This window comes from Cucurbita maxima, unplaced genomic scaffold, assembly GCF_002738345.1.
Source record: "Cucurbita maxima cultivar Rimu unplaced genomic scaffold, Cmax_1.0 Cma_Scf00014, whole genome shotgun sequence".
In the NCBI taxonomy this organism is placed as follows: Eukaryota; Viridiplantae; Streptophyta; class Magnoliopsida; order Cucurbitales; family Cucurbitaceae; genus Cucurbita; species Cucurbita maxima.
In genome coordinates this window covers 2,635,500-2,654,269 of record NW_019272030.1, presented here as the reverse complement: position 1 = coordinate 2,654,269, position 18,770 = coordinate 2,635,500, and the positions used below count along the sequence as shown (strand labels likewise).

At 34.7% G+C, this 18,770-nt stretch overlaps 3 protein-coding genes across 7 annotated transcripts in view; all 3 read right to left on the bottom strand.

Annotated features, from left to right (window-relative positions):
- Positions 1-1,388, bottom strand: part of LOC111488940 (probable mitochondrial import inner membrane translocase subunit TIM21) — a 5,111-nt gene extending 3,723 nt beyond the window's left edge. The window contains exons 1-3 of one of the 4 annotated variants that reach the window (XM_023136893.1): positions 1,196-1,388; positions 229-378; positions 50-104 (exon numbers count right to left, since the gene is read on the bottom strand). In XM_023136893.1, the coding sequence (XP_022992661.1) occupies positions 50-104; positions 229-378; positions 1,196-1,309 (319 nt within the window). In that variant the 5' untranslated portion in view covers positions 1,310-1,388. Of the gene's footprint in view, positions 1-49; positions 105-206; positions 379-1,186 lie in introns of all 4 variants that reach the window. The other 3 variants (XM_023136894.1, XM_023136895.1, XM_023136896.1) reach the window with 3 other exon arrangements.
- Positions 1,389-1,846: 458 nt separating this feature from the next.
- Positions 1,847-7,693, bottom strand: LOC111488928 (phospholipid-transporting ATPase 1-like). Of its 2 annotated transcripts, XM_023136873.1 has the most exons (8): positions 6,443-7,693; positions 5,460-6,316; positions 5,065-5,371; positions 3,829-4,537; positions 3,630-3,753; positions 2,914-3,133; positions 2,314-2,772; positions 1,847-2,209 (listed from the first exon to the last, which is right to left on the bottom strand). In XM_023136873.1, the coding sequence occupies exons 1-8, from the start codon at positions 7,060-7,062 to the stop codon at positions 1,987-1,989; spliced, it is 3,519 nt and encodes a 1,172-aa protein (XP_022992641.1). In that variant the 5' UTR covers positions 7,063-7,693; the 3' UTR covers positions 1,847-1,986. The 2 variants fall into 2 exon arrangements, with proteins under 2 accessions (XP_022992641.1, XP_022992640.1); XM_023136872.1 differs by having other exon boundaries at positions 5,460-7,693.
- Positions 7,694-12,924: 5,231 nt separating this feature from the next.
- On the bottom strand, positions 12,925-17,444 carry LOC111488934. The gene is made up of 8 exons (XM_023136881.1): positions 17,335-17,444; positions 16,487-17,251; positions 15,987-16,078; positions 15,800-15,876; positions 15,089-15,158; positions 14,709-14,799; positions 14,544-14,606; positions 12,925-14,022 (listed from the first exon to the last, which is right to left on the bottom strand). Exons 1-8 carry the CDS (start codon positions 17,365-17,367, stop codon positions 13,387-13,389), a joined length of 1,827 nt encoding a protein of 608 aa, XP_022992649.1. The 5' UTR covers positions 17,368-17,444; the 3' UTR covers positions 12,925-13,386.
- Positions 17,445-18,770: the final 1,326 nt, after the last annotated feature.

Genomic DNA, 18,770 nt, shown 5'->3' with positions numbered 1-18,770 from the left:
AAAAAAAAAAAAAAAAAAAAAAAAAAAAAAAAAAAACATGGCAGAATACCTAAGTTCAAGAAAAATAAATGTAAATAAAACCAACCATTAGCTCCAAGTGCAGCCTGCAAATTTGATGAATAATAAAATCAGGCATCCATGATTCAATGAATGCTAAAAGAAATAATAACTAAAAATCAGCATCCAACATGAAAGACTTATTGCACCTTAGGACTATCGCACACGTACCCAACAGATCGCTTGGCAATGCCAGGCTTCAGTGCACCAATTACACATCGTCTTTAGAAATCCCAAATTAGAGAATCTTCTACATTGGATAAGAATCTTGGTAACTAATGCAGGATCATAATTAGAATGAGAGAAATTCCTGAGCAATACCTACATCTATCTTACAGGGTTAAACATCTATTTTCACCCCCCCTAAAAAAAAAAGATAATAATAAACAAAAAAAGAACCTCGACAAGCATCTTAGGAAGAAACAAGAGCTGAAGTGAGCTGACCAAAACAGGATTTATATTCCCTCTATATCAAACTCTCTCAAGTTCATTCTAAAGTTAAAATTCCAAAGTTATTGAGTTGACCAGAACACTGTCCTACAGGAAGAAAAAAAAAAAAAAACTCCCTAATTAGCACATACAGACAAGGCAAACGGTTTCTATATTGAACTTGAAATTGAGAGAAAGAAGAAGCATATTGATCACTTAACTACAAGAGGCCAAAAATGACGCATATATTTGCATATGATCCGATGCCATTATCTGCAGACAAGTTCTTTTCTACTTTTCTTCCAAGGAACAAAATATTATATACTGTAACATTCAAGAGAGTCACACTTTGATTATTAAATTGTTCTTTGATTCTTTTTGCTTTGAAAAAAAATTAAAAAACCCTGTTCGCTGTAACACAGCAGAAGTAACCTCCATATCTTACGCATTTTCTTTTACACTAATTTCCACATGATTGAAACGACTCGAGACATCAAATTCGGCATTTTATCATTATGAACAATCAAATTTATACTTGAAAGAACGCAGAAAAAATCACATCAGTATAATGTAATCTTGTGCATCGTAGCTAAATTGAAGTCCCGGCCGAACCAAGAGCGATTGTATTCGCTGATCGAGCAAGTACTCGACAGTCGGAAACAGAACTAGTAGAGTAAAAAACAAAGACCAAAATTGAAATGCAAGTGACCTGGAGATATTCCTGAACACCGAGACGAGAAAATGACGAGGACTGGTGCCATTGCCGGTGGACGAGAGAAGACCGAGGGACGAACGCGGCGAGCTTCATTAATCCGTTCGCCATTGATTTTCAGAGCTGATGAAGAATTGATCTGTACAGAGAAACCCTAGGAGAGGTGTTAAACCCTGATGAAGCCCTTCATTCGGAGGGGCGTTTCGGTCAAAACCCCTGACGGAATTTTGACGGAGTGCCGGAGGGGGACGGCAGACCAAATTTTTATATATTTATTAAAATTAAAAAAAAAATCTAAAATTTCATAATTTAATCATAACAATTTAAAACTTTTAAATATTTAGTTTAGCCCATAAATTTATGATATCTATTTTTATCCTTCTTGACTTTTTAAAAATGATTTGGATAAACACTTTAATTTGAAACAAGGACATTTAAGCTTGACTAAGAGTCTCGTGCTGCTCGTTTAGTATTGCTTTGACTTCGCTATCGTAAGACCATGTATAGAGGCTAACGCCAGCCTAATGTCGAAAGGTCAAGGAAATTAGTAACTTGTTGATAGGGAATTCTCATAGTAGGCTCGACCAACATTCAGTCTAGAGAGGGCAAACAAAATTATGGGTTACCCTAAATCACGAACAAAAAAAATAATAAAATTAAATTATTTTTAAAAAAAAATTATATTACATTTCCAATCCTTTGGATGGCAACTGGAGAATTATTGTGAAGCAGCCTAAAGAATTGTGGGATTTTTCTTTACATGAAGAGAATTACAAAACTTTAAAGTGTCAAAGTTGTGAAGGATTGCTGAGAACTGACACCATCTCTGTTTGTACAGCTCCCACCTCGCTTGTCCTTCCAAATTTATCAGCCTCTCTTGCTATCTGGATGTCACATGGACAGTAATATTGATAAAGGTATTTTACGACAAGACGGGGAAGTAGGGCTACTACGACGATAGATAACAAACATAGCCAAAACGAGGCCGTGCCCGCCACATGATATATCGCCCTGCCAAAGTTGCATAAGAGTCGTTCACTTAACATCTTATATCATATAGAATGGTCGAAGTTGGAGAATGAGAAAACGCTACAAAATAGGATTATATCACGTACCAGAAACCGGGAAGTGATAATATCGAATCAAGAACAATGACACAAATAACGGTTGCGAGGGTGGATCCCCAGATCACAGCATGGGTGAGAGTATACCATCGAACCACGTCCATTGCCAAGTGCAAGTTGACGACGATGACCGTGGCGAGTAGCCAGAGATCTCCAAGGCCCGAGATGTCGACGGGGGTAGCCCAAAATGCAAAGAGGGGGATGAAGAAAATAGAAATGCTTTGCCACACAGTGTCAACCATAGTTAACCAAAACAATCCAGAGTTGTAGCTCTCCTGTCTATGGCCAGCCCCGTATAGTTGAGGGCGCCTAAGAAGAGTCCTTCTTCCCAGGTCCTTGTCAAGAATTCCAACAACAATAGTGGGCAAACAAGTATAGATTATAGAGTACAGCACACTGCTCCATTGGTTGATCGCCGTCGTCAATGAGTAACCCGTAAAGAGCACGTACCTACACGAACGAATACATGAAAATATCAGTAAGTTTGTAATGATCTACAAGAAGTTAAAGTATTGGGAAACTTGTATGTTCTTAGAACTCAAGAACAAAGCTGTACAACTTATAGGAACAAATCTTATTCAAGCTACTCACCAAAACAGAACAAGCACAAATACTGCATTTCTGTAGAAGTTGTACAAGATCATGTAGCCCATCCGCTGGTAATTCCAATGTCCATGGACCAATAGAAGAGGAACCAAGAATCGAAATTGCCCCATGGCAAAATCTGACGCCATGACAGCTTGTCGACCCTCTAGACCACTGATGCCGACGCCCACATCTGCCTTTTGGATCATGGAGACGTCATTTGCGCCTACAAAACGATTTAACAAGCACAAATTCTATGACCAAACATTCGAAGAACTTGATATGTGTTGAGAAATATAGATTTGAAAAGGAGAGGGATTATGAGATCCCATATCGGTTAGAGAGGAGAACAAAACATTTCTTATAAGGGCGTAGAAACTTCTCCCTAACATGCGCGTTTTAGAACTGTGAGGCTGACGGCAATAGGTAACGAGTTAAAGTAGACAATATCTACTAGTGGTGGGCTTGAGCTATTATAAATGGTATCAGAGCCAGACACTGAGCCACTAAGGAGGGTTAAATGTGAGATCCCACATGAGTTGGAGAGGGAAACAAAGCATTTCTTATAAGAGTGTGGAAACCTCTCCTTAACATACGGGTTTTAAAACCGTGAGGCTAAGAGCGATAGGTAACGAGCTACAACGGGCAATATCTGCTACAAGTGAACTTGAGCTGTTACAAAGATAAAAGGAAAACTCGAAAACAAAGACATTGAGAATTACCATCGCCAATGGCAAGTGTCATATCAGAAGTCCTTCTCTTGACAAGAGCAACAATTCCAGCCTTTTGCAATGGGGCGACTCGACAACATAACACAACCGAACAGTTACAGGCGAGTTGGAAAAGCTGAAACACGAGTGAGTTAAGTAAGGCTTTAAACATTCAAGAGCGTACAGAATTTGCAGGTTTATACGCATTTACCTGTTCTTCGAGTTTACCGTCGAGAATATGAACGAGGCTGCTGCCATCAATGATCAAAGCAACAGAAGGCCTTGCAACTTCAGTACTTCTTTCATTATCCAGTGCAACGCCTGAGGTAGCAGCAAGCTTCTTCGACATGATTATTGCATCTTCTAACCTCCTTTTGCACGATTCTACCGAGTTGTCGTTAATTATAACTTGGGTCATCTTGTTTGTCAAGAGCTTTGAGGAGTAACCTATTGATATGGCAGTTTCTTGCTTGTCTCCAGTCAAAACCCATACTTTAATTCCTGCAGTTCTTAAAGCTTCTATGGCTTCTGGCACACCTTTTTGTAACTTATCTTCAATGCCTGAGGCACCTAATATCAAGAGATTGTTTTCTATATTGTTGGCAACCTTCCGAAGCTTAGCAGCCCTGCCAATCAAAGCGGTACTTGCTTCCTCAAACAGCGAGTGCCATTTATCAAAGTCAAAGGAACTGAGTTCTTTCATCCCAATAACCAGTGTTCTGAGACCCTTTGATGAGTATGAATAAAGATGAGCTTTAGTCACCTGAATGATATCCATGTTCAGGTTTTCACATGCCACCGTGAACATGGAATTATCAGCACCTTTTACAAATACTTTAAAGGTCATATCTGGACACCCCAATATCACCGACATCCGCTTCCTGTCGCTATCGAACTCGTGCATTCCCAAAACATTATACCTGCAAGCAAATATTAAAGAGATTTAGAAAAAAACATTAAAAGAGTGGAAGAGAGAAAACTGTGAGATCTCATCTCAGTTGGAGAGAGGAACGAAGCAGATAAGAGTGTGGAAACCTCTCTCTAACTGACACGTTTTAAAAACCTTGAGGGGAAAGCCCAAAGAGGACAATACCTAGTAGCGGTGGGCTTGAGATGTTTCAAATGGTATCAGAGACAGACACTGGACGGAGTGTCAGCAAGGACATTAGGCCCCGAAAGGAGGTGGATTGTGAAATCCCACATCGGTTGGAGAGAAAAACGAAGCATTCTTAATAAGGGTGTGGAAATCTCTCCCTAGAAGACGCGTTTTAAAAACTTAGAAGGAAAAGCCCAAAGAGGATAATATCTACTAGTGGTACGCTTGGGCTGTTTCAAAACGGTGATCTGTTTGTTCTTCAGAAAAATCACAGGGCAAATAGTTGCGGGATAAAAATCAAGGAGCTTCAATGTTAAAGCATGGAGTAACCAAAGCAAGAGCATGATTTACCTTTGTTTTTCACCATGTATATCAATAACTATATGGCCAGAAGTTCGTTCGATTAGCATAAAACCATATGCTGCTGCAGCATAAACCAATGCCTGTTCATCTGGAGACTCCCCTTGGTAGTCAATCAATTGCACTGAAGGATCAGAAGTTTTGGTAATGAGAGGAACAATGGTATTGCAAGCAGCTAATGCAAGGAAGAAATCATGAATATATCTTCCATTCTTAGTGTGCTTTCCACTTTTCGATAACTGTAGAAGCTCAGGATCAGTTTTCACCATCAATTTTGGTCTCAAAACCTTTCCATTCACTGCAACATAAAGGAGCAAAAGATGAGCTAAACTAATTCAATTGCCGAAGACTTGGATTAAAAAAGATAAATCAACAAGACTGCTAACCTCGAACGGAGTATCCAATCTGCTCGTCGAGCGTATCGGTACTTTCACCTCCATAATCGACTCCCCAGATGCTTGCACATCTAAACTCCATCTTATTCTCAGTAAGGGTACCCGTTTTGTCCGAAAACACATACTTTATTTGTCCTAAATCCTCATTTATGTTCAAAGCTCGACATTGAAATCTCGAATTCGATGTTTCATCATACATTTGCATGTCTTGAATCATAAAATAAGCCTGACCGACACGAACAAGCTCCATTGAAATGTATAATGAAATGGGGATCATAATCTGAAACACAATGACTGACATGAGGAATACAAAAAACGCCTCCAATCCCCATCCATAGTAATTATAAGTTTCAGGTGGGTCCTTTGAGAAGTCCTTATCTCTGAAAAAAGGTAAAATGTCCAAATCTTCCCTGTTTCTAATGAACCAAACAGCAGCCAAAACACAAACAACAGTACACAAAGCAATGAGAAAGAAAGACAGCATAACAATCTCAACATTCATACGAGTCTCGAGTCGGCTTCGTTTCGATGGAGCTCCAGAACTGTTAAGCATGGCTTTTGTCTCACGGCCAGCATAAACGGAAACGCCAACAGCCCAGCTCGTATTCTTGAGCTCACAGCCACGAAGAACTATGTTCGGAGGTCCAAGAGAAAGACGTTTCCCATCGATCTCCATATTAGCATGAAATCCATAGATATTCCTATTGGGTTTCTCACATTTAATCAACCCAATAATCTTCTCCTTGTCGGGCATTTTCGACATCGTCTCCTGTTTCGCATACCGCGTTTTCAAATTCGATTCCCCATCCAAATTCAGTGTCTGCAAATATGCAACCCCTGTAGAATCACTGGTAGAAAGAAGCACCATATCACAAGGAATGGTATCATTTGCACTAATCTTAATGATCTCACCAACTCTTATATCCTTCCATTTCTTCATTTGAAACTGACCATCTACTAAAACTGAAGCTAACCTATTGTTCTCAATTTTATCAGAACGATGCCTTCTCCAATCCTCATATGCATCTTTAACAGCAGTAACTAGCAGAACAAAAGCTAAAGGCAAAATAGAGACAGTGCGACCAAAAACGGCAAGCTGGGGAAGTTGATTAAGAACAGCAATAACAAGGAAATAGATATAAGCAATTCTATGAAATTGTTCAAACAGATTCCTGGGCAGAAAAGTGAGAATCGAATACTTGCCGGTGCGAATCGAATTTCTAGCGAATTCAAACGTTTGGTTCGTCTTTTCGGGATCATCGATGTATATTAACCTCGCATCTTCGTCACTGATTTCCTTCTGTGAAATGCTCAATGCTTCAGAATCGGCACCTCGAGACCCATGACGAACAGGCCTCGATCCAAAATCACTGGAACCGACTTCACGAATTGAGGACTTCGATTGCAGCGACGATTGACTTCGCCGCGAGAATGAGCAGTGATCCAGTTCGGTACTCGCAGAGTTCTCATTAGGATTTGGAGTATCCATGGCGAAGAACAATCCAAGTCGGTTCGGCTCTGGTTTCAGCAAATCGTGAGAGATAGTGTTCGGTGTTCTCGGAGATATAATCAATAGCGATCGCTCTGACGCCATGATTTAGCAATCAGAGGACTCCGAATTAACACCACAAATTCAATCACCAACGCATTCATGAATTCCCAAACGAGCTGCGAAAACACTAAACCAATACAGAAAACGAGAATCCCAAATTCAAATCTCCGATAGATTCTCAAGCATCAACGCATTCACGAAATCCACAGGTTGCAAAAACTCCAATCAAACCACAACAACACAACAACTCAGAAAAACAACTCGAATCCCAAGTTCAAAACTCCACCAGAAACTCAATCAAACGCTAGAACACACGAAACCCAAATCCAAAATCCAACAGAAATGCAGCAACGGAGGTCAAAAGTAGAGTAAAAGCTCGCACTAACACAAAACGTGCTCTCTCGATTAACAGAGAATCACAGAGGAAACAACAGTGACTGTACGGCCAAGAACAAGAAATAGGCCAAGTCTGCAGCCAAATGGGCAAATTTCTTAAGCAAAAATGGTAGTTGGCGAAGCGTATAAGAGGGGAAGAAGAGGAGAAGGAAGTATAATAGAAAATGGTCAAACCCATCTGGGAGTTCTAGAGATAGAAATGAAGAGAGAGAGAGTGAGAGTCTAGTGATAGAAAGAGAATGGGAAAGACGATCGTCGCAAGAAACGGGGCGAAGTCGTAATGGGTGGCGACAGCAAAATAGATCCACCAAATCAAAAATTAGATAAAAATAAATCAAAAGAAAACAAAAAAAATTAATTTTTTTTAATTTTAAGAATTTTCAAAATTATTTTTTTTTAAAATATATTTCCCGCGGTGGTCCGATGATTCTAGAAGAACGGCTTCTTATTAATTTTTAAATTTTTATTTTATTTTAATTAAATTTATTAAAATATAAAGCTTTTTATTTATTAATTCATATTTTTTAGGCCTTAAAATGGTAGGATGCTATTAAATTTTATCTGAAAAACATTTTTATTTTTATAATTTAATAAAAAAAACTTACCCATACACATAATTATAATTTTATCTTAAAATTTAAATTAAAATGTACCATATTTTTTTATAAATTTAATTATATTAATATTTCGATAAACTAATTGTAAGAGTAGAGATCTTCATTTAACTCGTCGTCAATGAGGTGCAAAATTTTTGTTTAAATAGGAAACGGGAGAGAGCAAAGGCAGATTTCTCTCCTTAGAAGGGCATTTTCGTCATTTCTCCACCACATTATTATCAAAATTAAAACATATATTTATATTTTAGTTGCTTACTAAATAACTAAATATATTTTTTTTTTGAAGTATGTTTTAAATTTTTTTAATGGTCTCGTGGAAAAAATTCTCGAGAATCGTTGTCTCAACTCTAGCAAAAATAGATAAGAAATTTAGTTACGTGTATATCACTATGTGAGAGTGATAATGGGATAATTAAGACTTTTCTATCTCTACCCCGTCCAACAAACATTACTATGCGAGAATTATTGATTTTTGATATGATAATTGATGTATTTTGTAACGCTTAGTTTAAATTATAAAAATAATATAAAATTGAGCAAAAAAATCTCGAGAATCCTTGTCCATACCTCCAAAAATAAATAATGAATTTAGTTACGTGATCTATGTAAGAGTAATAGTTGGGATGAGGAAGATTTTCTTGTCTCTGCCCCGTCTAATGGACATTAACAAGAGTGAAAGATTAAATTATCGACTCTTGATATGATAACTGATATATTATCTATCCGCTCAGTTTAAATTATAAAAATAATATAAAATATGTTTTACATTTTTTAATAGTCTTGTGGGAAAAATTTTCGGAAATCCTTATTGCAGTCCTCGCAAAAATAAACGAAAAATTTAGTTGTGGATATTGTTAGACGAACACGACTCTCCACAATGGTATGATATTGTCCACTTTGAGCGTAACGCCTCCCCTTAATCGAGGCTCAACTCCTTTGGAGTCTTAGTCATTTTTGACTGCCTTCGTACCTTCGAGGAGGCTTGACTTCTTTTGGAATCCTTTGTTCGACATTTAAGGATTTGCCAATCTATTGACACGGCTAAGTTTAGGGCATGGCTCTGATACCATGTTAGACGAACACGACTCTCCACAATGGTATGATATTGTCCACTTTGAGCATAAGCTCTCATGGCTTTGCTTTGGGCTTCCCAAAAGGCCTCATACCAATGAAGAGTGTATTCTTAGATTATAAACCCATGATCATTTCCTAAATTAACCGATGTGGGACTTTCATCATCCAACAGATATCACTCCACAAGAGTGATAGTAGGATGAGGAAGACTTTTCCGTCTCCGTCTCGTTCCATAATCGTTAAATAAAATAAATAATAAATAAATGGTCAAATCCAATCCATTGTATATGGTTTCATGTTTTTTTTAGTTTTTTCAATATCGAGTTAAATTACACTGTATTTATAATTTTTCATCCATATTTGTATCTGTTAAAAATTTTCGATTTATTTGTTGATTAAATTTTTATTATTATCTCAAAAGTTACTCGAATCAAATTTTGATAATTATTTTTAAAAAATTCAAATTTTAACCGTAAAAAAAACATTAAAATTAAATTAAATTTTTGAGTTTTTTAAATATTCAATCCAACCTAAATCGGAAGAATAATAATAATTAAATATCTATTATCATTCTCGTTCATATTTTAATATTTATTCGATCCAACTATAATAATATTTCACTGTCAAATTTAATAAATAGTAGTCGGTAATTAAAATATAATAGTTAAATTATTCTCTCACCTCAAATATTTGACTTTTCACGTCACATTTTTCAACTTTCGAGGAATTAGTAAATTTTATTTATATAAAAATTTGACATAATTAATCATTTAATAAATTTGAACTAATATTATTGGATAAAAATAGTTTAATTTTAGTAAAAAAAGTAATTTAATTAATATAAATAAATGGTAAAACAAATAAGACTATAAATTTGAAATTTTGTGGATTAAATTAAAACGATCCTGTATTAGTGCGTGTCTATATTAGTTATGTGTCATATCATTTATTAATTATCATTAGTAACATTTCTTACGTCACTTATTAATTGTCAATAGCATAAAGTTTTTTTTATATATATAATTCAATAATTATAATATTAATAATTAAACATGATCTCAAGACGATATTGTATTTTATCGGTTGAATTATGATCAAATTGATGTAAATATTACAAGAGTTTAATAAACTAATGGACCGATTTAAAAGGTTTAAAAAATATATATTAATAAAACAGACATAAACATATTACACAAAAATAAATAAATAAATATAAAATTAGACGTTAAATTTTGAATACTACCTCCCTCCCAGTTTTAAAATGTAATTTTCAAATTTAAATCGAATAGCAAATTTTAATTTAATATTTAAAAATAAATAAATAAATAATTCGAACCAACTTAACCTAATATTTTATGGTTCGTTTTGGTCGAGTTCAAACAATAAATTATTTATTATAGAACAAATTCATATGTTTGAATTATTTTCCTACCTAACCTATCTAATCTAAACGAACCTACCAAAAACAAAAGACTGACTTTTTTTTCATCCTTTATTATATTATTATTTAATTTTTAATAATGGTTTTAATATATAAAAAAAATGATTTTATTTTTTAAAATGAATATAAATTTTAAAGGTTTAAACTAATTATCTAAATTGGTAGTGATTGATGGGTTATTTCAAGATAATTTAGATTAAATATTAAATTAGGTTAAATAAAACTTTAATATTCTTTCTCATATATTTTTAATTAAAAATCTTTTAGACGTTATTTTAGGTGCGGGTTGACTTTGACTTTGAATTTCTTATTAGATCTAACTATTTAAATAATTTAGACATAAAATAAAAATATGAATAAATATTTTCAAAATGATTGTATAAAATAAAAATCGAATACCAAATTACTCTTATTTTTTTATACATTTATTAAACATTAATTTGTTCCCACCATTTTCATTTATGAATCACATGGGTCATGTGTACTTTGATAATAACAAATTTGATATCAAAATAATAATATTTTATTTATCGTTAATATATATATATATATATTAATGTTTTGAGTGTGATGTAGGTAGAATTTTATATACTATAATATATGTGGAGACATGTGAGTAGGGGCTTCCTATGCAATGAGTATTGCATAAGATCAGACCATGAAGAAAATCACTCTCATTTTATAATGTCGTTTACTGTTGAGATCATTGCATAAGATCAGACCATGAAGAAAATCACTCTCATTTTATAATGTTGTTTACTGTTGAGACTGGTTTTTTTCATTCGATAATCTAAGTAACTCAATCTTAATCCTGAGCTATCCATGAGCTCTTGTTTATTCAATTTTATAATGTCGTTTACTGTTGAGACTGATTTTTTTCATTCGATAATCTAAGTAACTCAATCTTAATCCTGAGCTATCCATGAGCTCTTGTTTATTCAGAATTATCCTTAGATTTGCATGGTTAAGAGTGGCTCGAGTTCGCCGACTCAATAAGCCTCCCATTTGAGGGGTAATACGGGGTGAATAGCTGGGGACATAAGGTGCAAGATGGAATTCACTCCTACTCACTTTTAGGGATAATAGAGAGGTTGTTCCCGTAAGTACTTACTACAGGTCTTGAACAAGAGACCTCACCCTCTCATTGGTTTGAGAGGGATTCGGTTTACTGGTTGAACCACAAACCAATTGTTCATTAGAGGATCAGTTGAACATAAAGACAAAAAAGTAACTTCAGGGGTAAAACGGTAAATTGACACAACTTTAGTTACAAACAACTCGTGAAGGATCAACTTACTAATCATTGTTATATCAAATGGACAAAAATATATCTATAGTGAGGGGAGTGCAACTACTAGGCTATAGTGGAGTGTCCTAGTAGTTAACAAATGTCGGTTAATGAGTTTAGCCGGTTAATCTTGGATAGTTGGAGCCCATGATCTATAGGTTCATTAGGTCCCCTTGCTAGCTCATATCGAACTAAACCATAGAACAGTATGACAAGTGAGTTCAAAGTATTCGAATTCAAATTAAGGAATATGTGCTAAATATATATGAACCGCATTTTTGTTTTATTTACGAATTAAACAAAAAAAGAGGATTGGAAATATTTAAATAAAATCTAAATATCTTAATCAATATGTGTCGGAATTGATTGAGATTGACATTTGAATTAATGTTAAATATTAATTAAATTATTTATTTATTCATTTAATATTACTTTAATTTGAAATTAATTATGTAATTGAAAGGGAGAAAGTCAAAAAGGTTTATTTCATTTAATGGAAAAATCCATATCAAAATTTTGTTCGACCAAATTTGCATGCTTGCCAAATAAACCTCACAAATTTTAGTGGAATTTTGAGTGTCAAAATTTGGTTAACTCAAATTTGCATGCAATTTGGTAATCTCAAATTTGCATGAATACGTAAATACGACTCTATAAATAGAGTGATTAAGGTACATATAAAGTCTTCTTGGAAGAAGAGAAAAACCCTCACAAATTCTCTTTCACATATACTAAATCTCTTACAAGTTTAGTCACTCACTGGATTCCACAATCCCGAAGAATAGTAGGGAAGACACTAGTGGATAGTTCGAAATCGGTTCGTGAGGAAAAAGAAATGAATAGTAGGGAAGACACTAGTGGATGGTTCTAAATCGGTTCGTGAAGAAAAAGAAATAAATAGTAGGAAAGAGACTAGTGGATGGTTCAAAATCTGTTCGTGAGTACAACATAGTTCCGATCGACTCAAAACCCACACCATACAAGAAAGACAATCATATATGCTACTCTACTTGTACTCTCAACCCATCTTTTTCAAGAACGGTAAAATTAGAAAACAAATTTGGACGGATTACTTCTCTTCTAACTAATAAGGTAAAATGTTTCAATCTTCCCACTTTTCAGTAAACCAAACAGCAGAACAAACACACACGATTAGATTATACACAGAATGACAAGAAACAAACATAAACGACATTAGATCAATACACTCCGAACACGGTCTTCCTTAACAACTTAGCACTCTAAATAGAGATACTTAACTCTCTAAACTAAACAACTTCGGACGTAGTGATAACTCGAAAGACCAAATAAAAATGACATAGATCAAAACCGACCGAAACTGACCAAAAGAACCTAAATGGTATTGAAACCTTAGATTTATATTTCTACACTTTTGGGGTACTTCTTTCCATTGAGCATCCCCAAGAGAAGAGAGCTTTCATTGATTTAATAGATACAAGCTTTTACCTATCTTCAAAGCCTGCACCAAAACAAAGAATTCTTTTCATAGTACTCCCAATGAAACCAGAGAGCACAATGGAGGCCCGACATTAATCGATAATTTCACCTTCTTCCTCTTCGAGTATCGGTATTCCATCTCCTCTGAACTTCTCATCGTTATCGCTATTGTCATCATCGCTTTCGTTATCGCTGGCAATGCCACGACGACCAGTGTTTTCAACCATTGAATTGTTGGTCTCTTGGAGATTGAAGCTCCCAGTAGATAGAGACTTCTCATCAACCACCTTGATCTCACTTCCACTCTCTTTGACAATGACTGAAGGAAAGTTCAAGGGTTTATTGGGCCATTCATTGAAGAAAGAATTCATCACCATGAATCTCAAAGCTTGTAACATATGGCTTTTGTCTCTCTTAACATCTGCTCTCAACAGCTTCTGGTATAATGTTGTCTCTCTCTTCTTTAATGGCGACTTGTTTGATAAATGCTTATCGGGTTTCCCTTTCTTTCTCGAACGGTTCTTTTTCTCAGGTCTTCGCCTCTTGTTGAACCTGTTTCGAGCTTTTTCTTTCCCTGTTGAGGCTCCTTCTGCTTCCTCTCCCATTGTCGATAGATCTCCATGTCGTTTATTATCGTCACATTTCTCTGAATATGAAAGATATTCCTGTGGTATTTCTGCTACTTCAACTCCTAATTCAGCCTGCTTTGCTAAAATCTCTTTGAGTTCCTGCAAACATTTTTTTCACCCTACTTAGTAGTTAATATTCTAGCATCGGTTGCCAAATCATGTTTCCATTTTTGTAAAAGTCCTCCGCAACCATCTCTTTCTAAACTTAGAAAACTTCTCTATATTCAAAATCTACAACTTTTTTGGGGTAAGAAACTGCGTATTCTTGAGAAAGATGAAAGAACAGAATACAAGCTACAAAAAAAAGGAAGTCCAATCCTAACTATAAAAAAATAACTTCAATCCAGCAGAACAAAATCGAGATCACGATTGCAAAACAGTCCAACGACCGACATCGACAAGGAGTATTAAACATAGCCACCTCCAAAACCTCCTGACCCGATGTCTCTACTTTCCAAAAGATATTATTGTTCCTTTCAATCCAAAAACTAAATTTCTTAAATAGAACCCAGCGTCTAGAATGGGTATTTATATCTTTAAGGAAAGATTGTGCCAACTCACTGGCTTTTAAAAGAGAGAAGAGAAAGGACGAAAAGGAAAGGGAAACGTGAGATACGTACTTGTCGCAAAAGCTGAGCCTCCTTATCAACCAATGTGCAGTCGGTTTGCTTTTCGGTGAGTTTCTGGAGGAACGTAAATTATCAGCACATTGGTAACTTGAATAAACATAAGATTGGACACACACTAGGCCGTAACTTGCACCGAGATAGGGAAGTAAGTCAAACCTTCTGTATGTTGGTTGATGATGGGAAATTCTTCCGGCGTGCTTCACGCCATTGCAGGATTTCTTGATCCGTATAGACCAAAGAAAGAGATCTAGAGAAAATATAAACTGAATATGAGAAAGGGAGGGAGCTACAACAGATCAGTTTTAACTTAACAAGAACAGATTGCAACTTTCAGAACACAAAATAAGTACTTGAAGACTACTTTTCTTAGTTTTCAAAACTTGGTTTGGTTTTTTAAGACATTGGTAGAAACTTGATAACAAAACCTAGAAACTTATGGGTGGAAGCGGTATTTAAAAGCTTAATTTTCGAAAATCAAATTGTCATCAAATGAGGCCTTAATATGAAACATTAACACAAGAACAAGAAAGTATCACCTCTTCTGGTCTTTCACATGTTCTGTGGAGTTTCCACCACCAAATTTGTTCCTCCTCTCATTGTGAAAACCTGTATACACTCTCTATTAATCATGCTTCGTAAATGACGAGAAACAAACCATAGTAAATCACAGGACAGAAAGTTCTATCTGCACCATAATCATCAATTCTCTGCCTAAAGTAGAACTAAAAAAGTGACATATTTGAGGGGAAAATTAAAAATAAAAAGAAGAATAAGGCCTAAATTTAGGATAGATTCTGAATCTATATTTGATCCCGAGTACGGTTCCGAATCAAAATAAGATTTTTTTAGCAGCCCTGATGTAGAATACAGACTCTAGAACTTAAAAAAAAAAAATAATAATAATAACGAACAGTCATATTCCAGCATGCTAAATAAAAATGATCAATTAGAAAACGAAGTTAAATAGGTCATAGTAATCAAATCTCTACATCAGAAAATTTCAAGAACCAATTGAGGCCAAAAATTCTACATCCATAGTTTAAAGCCAGCACTTTTCTAGCTAAATATGCAGGCCTCATCCGATTCGATACGTGAAATGAAGTCACGAAGCCTGAAAGTATCGTCTTTTCTTCCTATTTATTCCTTTCATTTTTATATAATCCTTTGTATGTATGTGATCATCTCCATCCCTCAAAGAGGGTATAGAATTAAACTTCGCAATAATCAGCATGAAGGAAACCACAAACCTTTTCCTTTCATTCCGCCAGGAACCCCAAACTTTTTCTTTTCATTTTTCATATGATGAGCTTGATGCTTCTGAAATCTACAATATATGAGTTGGTTGAGAAAAGCAGGCCCTCGAATTTAACTCTTTTAGGTTAAATAACGAGAGAGAGAGAGAGAGAAAAAGATTGAACAATTGGCATAGTATACCCTTTGTTTGAGTTCCTCGTGAAATTCCTGTGAGCTAAATTATTTGAAAAGGAATTTGATCCATTTCCACCATCACTTATTGAAGAATTCCCCTGTAATAATCAACAACAATTAGACAATTGATCAAATAATGATCTTTAAACCTTGGGACTATTCTTTTCACAAATGAACTATTTCTAGAACACTGATCATAGAGAAAAGAAAAACTCAATACAAATATATAAACGGATGCATTTATAAACTAAATATTCCTTTTCAAAAACTACTAGGAAATAGAAAAGAAAAACCAAAGGCATCTCGATTTGAGTTAATTACAATGGAAAACGTGGACAGTTTGAAGTCAAGATCGATAGGTTCTCCAACTCATGCAAATATTAGGACTAAACTATCTCTTAAACTTCATACCTTCTTTCACACTCTTTGGCTGAGACATTTTCCACATTCAATCAAATACACAACAACCAAGTAAGGTATATTTGTATAGGATAATGAACAATAACCTGTGAACCAACGAAAGCAGGTGACTGCAGGTTCCTCGTTTGTTGTGGTTGCGTCGGAGAGTTGAACGGCATGGTCGAGTTCACTTGCAACGGTGGAGCTGAACCCAGCAATTGATTTGATCCAGCACCACCCATTGCTTGTGGAGTGAAGTTTTGGGGATTTTGGTTAACAGGGTGCATTGTCTGATTGACACCAAAAGGCTGAATTGTAGAGAGGGCAGGATTCTGAAAAGGCATTGGAACAGCTTGTTGATTTGGAGCACCATATGAAGCATGAGAAGGAACTTGCGACGACATATTCAACATCTGTCCAGGAATTACATGTTGATTCATATTTTGAAACGGCAAACAGAACTGCCCATTAGATAAACCCATATTCTGAGTCAATTGCTGAACCAAATTGGGCATGTTCTGCCCAAAAAACTGCGCTGGAGGCAAACACGAGTTCATATTCATCTGATTCACATTCGGCACCATATTGAACTGCCCCTGAGCCGGAAAATTGGCAGCAGAATTTGCAAATCCCATATGTCCGGGAGCAAACGGGGAAGCACCAAGTGGATTATTAGGCAACGCCATTAGAGGGTTTTGCAAATTCATCATCAATCCTGGTTGAAACATGGGGGGAGGCATGTTTGGAACAGGATTTCCATGGAGATTGTTCAAGTGAGCGTTAGGATTGCAGAAAAGAGCCTGGTTTTGGTGTTGAATTTGAATGGGATTTTGAAGCCCATTGGCGGAATTCGCGAGAGATGAATTGGGTAACTATTGATTGAAAAGATGAACGAATTAAAACGAGTGGAAAAGAGAAATTGATAAAAAAAAAAACATCGAATGATCGGAATTACCTGTTGTGAAGAAGCCGCTGGAGGACGAAACATCTTCACGGCATCAAAAATCCAAAGGAGAGTTTTCGTTTAGGGAGAAGAGATAAAGAAGAGTGTGTTCATAGTGGGAAAAGGGTTTATAGGGTTTAAGACCTGCCGCGAATCGCAGGTCAAAGGCGGTCAACAAAAACATTTTCATTAAAAAAAATAATAATAATTAACATTATATACTTTCTCTTAAAATATATATATATAAATATTTCTAAACTTTTTAAAAATTTTAATAATAATCTTAATATATATATATATATTTTTTTTTATTATTATTATTGTTATTAAAATTATTTGTATTTTTTTTTTTTGAAATATCTCATTAATATCCATAAATTTTTTTAACACATTTAAATTTTCGCAAATTTCAAGTATTTTTAAAATTTTAAGAAATATTATTTTATCTTTAATTCACAAACTTTCAAAAAAAAAAAAAACATTAATACCTTCCATTTTTTTTATAAAATGTTAGGAAAGTTTAAACGCAACAAGTTTAATTATGCATATACGTTCTTAAAAACGAATTTGTTGCATTTCGATTTCAAACGTTTTTGTTGTTCCATATCATTCTGTGTCCATTTGGTATACTCAATAAGTATTTAATAGGGTATCTAACAAATGTCGAGACTTTATACAATTAGTGCCTACCACATATCTATCGAACGAGCTGTCACATGTCTTATATATGTCCAATGAGTATTAAAGTTTCAAAGTGTATGACACGCATTCGATATTAACCTCAGATTATCATTAAAAAAGGATGACTTTCAATTATTTTTTTTAAGGAAATAAATATTTTAAAATGTTTTTTTTTTAGAGATGTATGTGAGATTTGTTTTTATAAAATTGATTTTTAATAATTAAAAATCAAATATTATTAAATGGGGTTAAAATATTAATTTTTATTTTAGATTTTGAACATGTTTCTTACTAAAATAATTGAAATTTTAATTTATAAATTTTGAAATAGTAATATTTCAAAATTATAAATTTAATTATTGATTTTTTAATATTTAAAAACCATAGATTTACTATAAACCGGATCACGGTACTATAAGAGATTTTTCAAATGTTGTCCTAAACTCAGGGCTGGAATATGATTTTGACCCAATCAAATGAAAAGATAGTTTTTGAAAAGTCGTCCCGAACTAACTACTAAACGATCAATAAACTACAGTACGACCTCGACTAATGAACTGAAAGGATAAATTTCAAAAGTTTTCCAGACCCATTACGGAATGACCGACCACAACACGATTTCAATAGGTAAAATAAAAAGATGTCGAAAAAGTCCCACACTTTACGCCTAAAAATGAAAGGGAAAGCAATCACTTTGTTTGACATCACAAGGCATTGCAATAAATGGAGTGAAAGAGACAAAGAGCATTTTAAGGAACAAAAAAATA

Excerpts from the sequence above, each read along its gene's own strand:
- LOC111488928 (XM_023136872.1), bottom strand. The coding sequence starts at position 7,062 with ATGGCGTCAGAGCGATCGCTATTGATTATATCTCCGAGAACACCGAAC. Across the intron at positions 5,372-5,459 it reads GATTGGATACTCCGTTCGAG|TGAATGGAAAGGTTTTGAGA; the intron begins GTTAGCAGTCTT and ends TTTATGTTGCAG. Across the intron at positions 2,210-2,313 it reads TTATCACTTCCCGGTTTCTG|GGCGATATATCATGTGGCGG; the intron begins GTACGTGATATA and ends CAACTTTGGCAG.
- LOC111488934 (XM_023136881.1), bottom strand. The coding sequence starts at position 17,367 with ATGTTTCGTCCTCCAGCGGCTTCTTCACAACAG. Across the intron at positions 15,877-15,986 it reads ACGAGGAACTCAAACAAAGG|ATTTCAGAAGCATCAAGCTC; the intron begins GTATACTATGCC and ends CATATATTGTAG. Across the intron at positions 14,023-14,543 it reads AGGCTCAGCTTTTGCGACAA|GAACTCAAAGAGATTTTAGC; the intron begins GTACGTATCTCA and ends AAATGTTTGCAG.